Here is a 3,608-nt window from a genome sequence, read left to right on the forward strand (position 1 = left end):
TTAAAGAAAGAAATCCCAAAAATTTATTAAATAGACAAAATTTGAAACCAATAGTGTCAAAACCAATAAAAGCAGGCGACTGTACCTTTAAGGTACAGTACAGTACTTATGTAAAAGTACCTTTTTGTGTATTTTTTAACTTAATTGGGAGCTTAAAGCCATGAAAGTTTTTTCTGCATGGTACACCAAACTTAAAAAAGAGCAAGAAAAATCCATGTCACATTTAAGTCCAACGCAAACTTCCTAAAATATTGATGCTTTCTCTCCTGACTGGATGATGACGCCACTGTCTCTGTGTTTACCCTTCGCACCCCGGCAGTCTGTCTCTGCTGATAATGCCAACATGCCATCATTAGGGGAAGCCGTGCGCTGTACTGTCTCTAGTCTGGATCCAGGGGGTCTGTATCTGATCTACTGCCCACTGGCACTGCTCCTTTGGGTGGGCAGCTGTGTGCCTCCTCACACTCTTCTACAGCTTTTCAACACCAACTCCTTCTCCAACCTCACATCTGGAGAGGTGAGACAGGGGCACACTGCGTTGGCGTTTACATTAGCATTTAGCAGACTTTATCCGAAGTGACTGACAAATGAGAATAATTCATAGAAGCAGTTCATCTAAGAGAGAATCTGAGGGTTGGATACATATTTTAAATGAAAACTTTAAAATGTAATCTGCTGTTTTCTACCATAATAGACTACTAGATAATGGGTAATTGACAAATAGTGGGTTCATGAACTATGTATAGGATTAGATATAGATAGTCATAGAATAAATGCACCTTTCAGATGAATCTCTTTTACAGGGATTCTGACTAGAATCTGATTTGTCTGTCATGGGTTATTTAATCATTCATCTAAATTGTCAAAACACTATTTTAAATGTAATATCTGATTTAGTATTGTATATTAATGACACTTTTTTTAAGAAGTTAAACTCAACAAGGCTGCATTTATTTGATCAAAAATATAGTAATATTGTCAAATAATATTACAATTTAAACTAACTGTTTTCTATTTCGATGTACTTTAAAGTGTAATTTGTTTCTGTAAAGGGAAAGCTGAATTTCCGGCAGTCATTACTCCACTGGTGTCATATGATCCTTCAGAAATCATTCTGATATGATTATTTAGTGCTTAAAAACATTACTTTTTACTATCAATGTTGAAAACAGTTGCTGCGTAATATTTTTGTGGAAACTGATACCTTTTTTTTTAAATCTAGGTTTCTTTGGTAAATAGAAAGTTCAAACAAACAGCATTTATTTGAAATGGTAATCTTTTGTAACATTATAAATGTGTGTGTGTGTGTGCGCGCACGCGCTTTTTTGTGACATATGAGGACACAAATTTGTATTATGACAGGTATTACAAGGAGAAGATGAGGACATTACCCCATGTCCCCACTCTTCAAAACACTTATAAATCATACAGAATTCTTTTTTTTTTTGAGAAAGTAAAAATACACAAAGTTTCCTGTAAGGGGTAGGTTTAGGTGTAGGGCAATAGCACAGTTTGTTCAGTAAAAAAAACATTACGCCTATGGAATGTCCCAACAATTCACAAAAACAAACGTGTGTGTGAGAGAGAGAAACACTGTTCATGTCGAAGTACCCATTCAAGGAGTTTTCTTCATAATGTGTTTTGCACTTGTATTTTAGTGCTTTGACTTCACTTTAGCCTCATACATAGCATGTGTGTTGTATGTTCTCTGTAGATCAAACTTCCAGTGCTTGAGAACTCCCTCTCCATCAGCACCAGAGCTCTCATATGCTCTCTGCAGTCCTCAGCAGCTGTTACTCTCCAGGTGAATGACTCGCACCCTTCATTTGCACAATGTTTAATTCAGGAACTGACAGGATGTGGACACAGAATGAACTATTTTTTGTGACAAAAAATCTGCACAGCTCAAACCATAGTATTGGATTTGACAGTTTTCCTTTCAAACTCAGTTGTGGCAGTAAAACATGTTTAAGAGTTGAAAAAAAGTCATTTTAATGTGTGTTTCTTTTTGTTCAGCTAAAACTGGTGCGGGAAGGTGACAGCTGTGAGGAGTCTCTGCAGCTTCTCCTGGTGGAGGACAAGAGTCCTAACGGTGGAGCTTCATACGCTGACTTCCTTTTTCACCTTCATGTCAATGCATTGCGTCTTGTCGTGTGACAGTCTCTTCTCATAGACAAGGCTGTGGAATATTTGTAAAGTCCTTTGTGATAGTTCAGTCCCAATGTAGTTGACCTTTTGTTTCCTCTATAGCCATTGCTGCTGCTGTTCTTAAATCTATGAGGAAAAAGAGTTCTGTCTGGATTTACCATACATTTATCTCTGAAATATTTACAACTTTAGTAAATGCAAATTGGATGTGACCAGCTTGTTTTAGGGGAAATGCTGAATACTACGATTAGTCCTTTAATTTTCAAGGGCTTAGAATGACTGATTAGTGTTTGAACTCCCATCAAAGACTCAGTGATTAATGATTCTCTATTTGAAGTGTGTGTGTGTGTGTTTGGTTCTAGACACAGGTTTGATTTAACATTTGCTCTTGTGTCATGAATATTGCACTCTGAATTGAATTCATGAATTTGCCCAACTGGCAGTGGTGAGTTAGAGTGTACATGTTAATATTTTTCAAGCAATAATATATTCATTGAATTTTTGGTCTCATTACACCTCAGTATTTAATGTCTTGATAAAACCCCTGGTATTTTTCAAAGGGCCATCAGCATGTGGACCTAACACTTTACAGTTTTAATAATTTACGTAACATTTCTTTTGTATGAAGAAGATACTTTTCTCTCCAAAAATGAATAAATAATTGTAAATGTGTAACTGGCTCTGAATCATTCTCTGTCGAATCTCTTTAGCATTGATCTTCTATCCAATGCTACGTTCTTGTGAAATTTCTGCCTCTCCTCCACAGAGAACCGAAAGGCAGGGAGAAAAACTCCTAAGGAGTCATACCAAGTCTAATTTGTGTAATTGGAGTTAATGATGTTGACATTGAGCTGAATATGAAATATTGAGTGGGCGTCCATGCTCATTATCTAATGGTTGAAAACACACACACAGAACTAAATGAGCAATGTAAACATGATGGAATGCATCTCACCATTTCAGTTTAAAAATTAAAAAGAACCAGTTTTCTCATACTTGATTTCACAAGATAACACTTTGTGTATTGCATTTGCATGTGAAAGGTCATTGGAAGCCAACAAAAACCATGTCAGTCATCAGTCCCCTCCATGGAAAAAACCCTATTACCATTTATCCTTGTGAATGCAAAAGACAACTTTATGATCCTGTCATGCATATCAAATGAATAACAACACTTTATTTGTATGGAGCCTTGCATATAATGGAGCACAAAGTGCATAAGCGAGTACAAATCAGAATAAATAAAATACAGAAATACGCACTTAAAATGCAATAAAACTAATACGATTAAAAGATAAAGTGTATATTGTATAGTTTTCGAAATGCTAAACTCACAATGTTTGTTATGCATGCATTAAATATTTTATTTCCGTCTACCATCGATGCTTTATTTATATTTCTTTTGGTTTACACGCCGCTGCTATCAGGGTTACGTAAGAGCTCATCGAAATACAAATAGC

The 3,608-nt window shown here is 35.9% G+C and overlaps 1 protein-coding gene across 1 annotated transcript in view; it reads left to right on the plus strand.

The window, feature by feature from the left end:
• The window catches only part of LOC107597325 (uncharacterized), an 8,048-nt gene extending 5,260 nt beyond the window's left edge, over positions 1-2,788 (plus strand). The window contains exons 7-9 of the mRNA XM_016288339.1: positions 249-517; positions 1,715-1,804; positions 2,017-2,788. Coding sequence (XP_016143825.1) covers positions 249-517; positions 1,715-1,804; positions 2,017-2,157 — 500 coding nt within the window. The 3' untranslated portion in view covers positions 2,158-2,788. The remainder of the gene's footprint in view (positions 1-248; positions 518-1,714; positions 1,805-2,016) is intronic.
• Positions 2,789-3,608: the final 820 nt, after the last annotated feature.

The sequence above is a fragment of the Sinocyclocheilus grahami genome, unplaced genomic scaffold, assembly GCF_001515645.1.
Source record: "Sinocyclocheilus grahami isolate Dianchi unplaced genomic scaffold, SAMN03320097.WGS_v1.1 scaffold230.1, whole genome shotgun sequence".
NCBI classification, from domain to species: domain Eukaryota; kingdom Metazoa; phylum Chordata; class Actinopteri; order Cypriniformes; family Cyprinidae; genus Sinocyclocheilus; species Sinocyclocheilus grahami.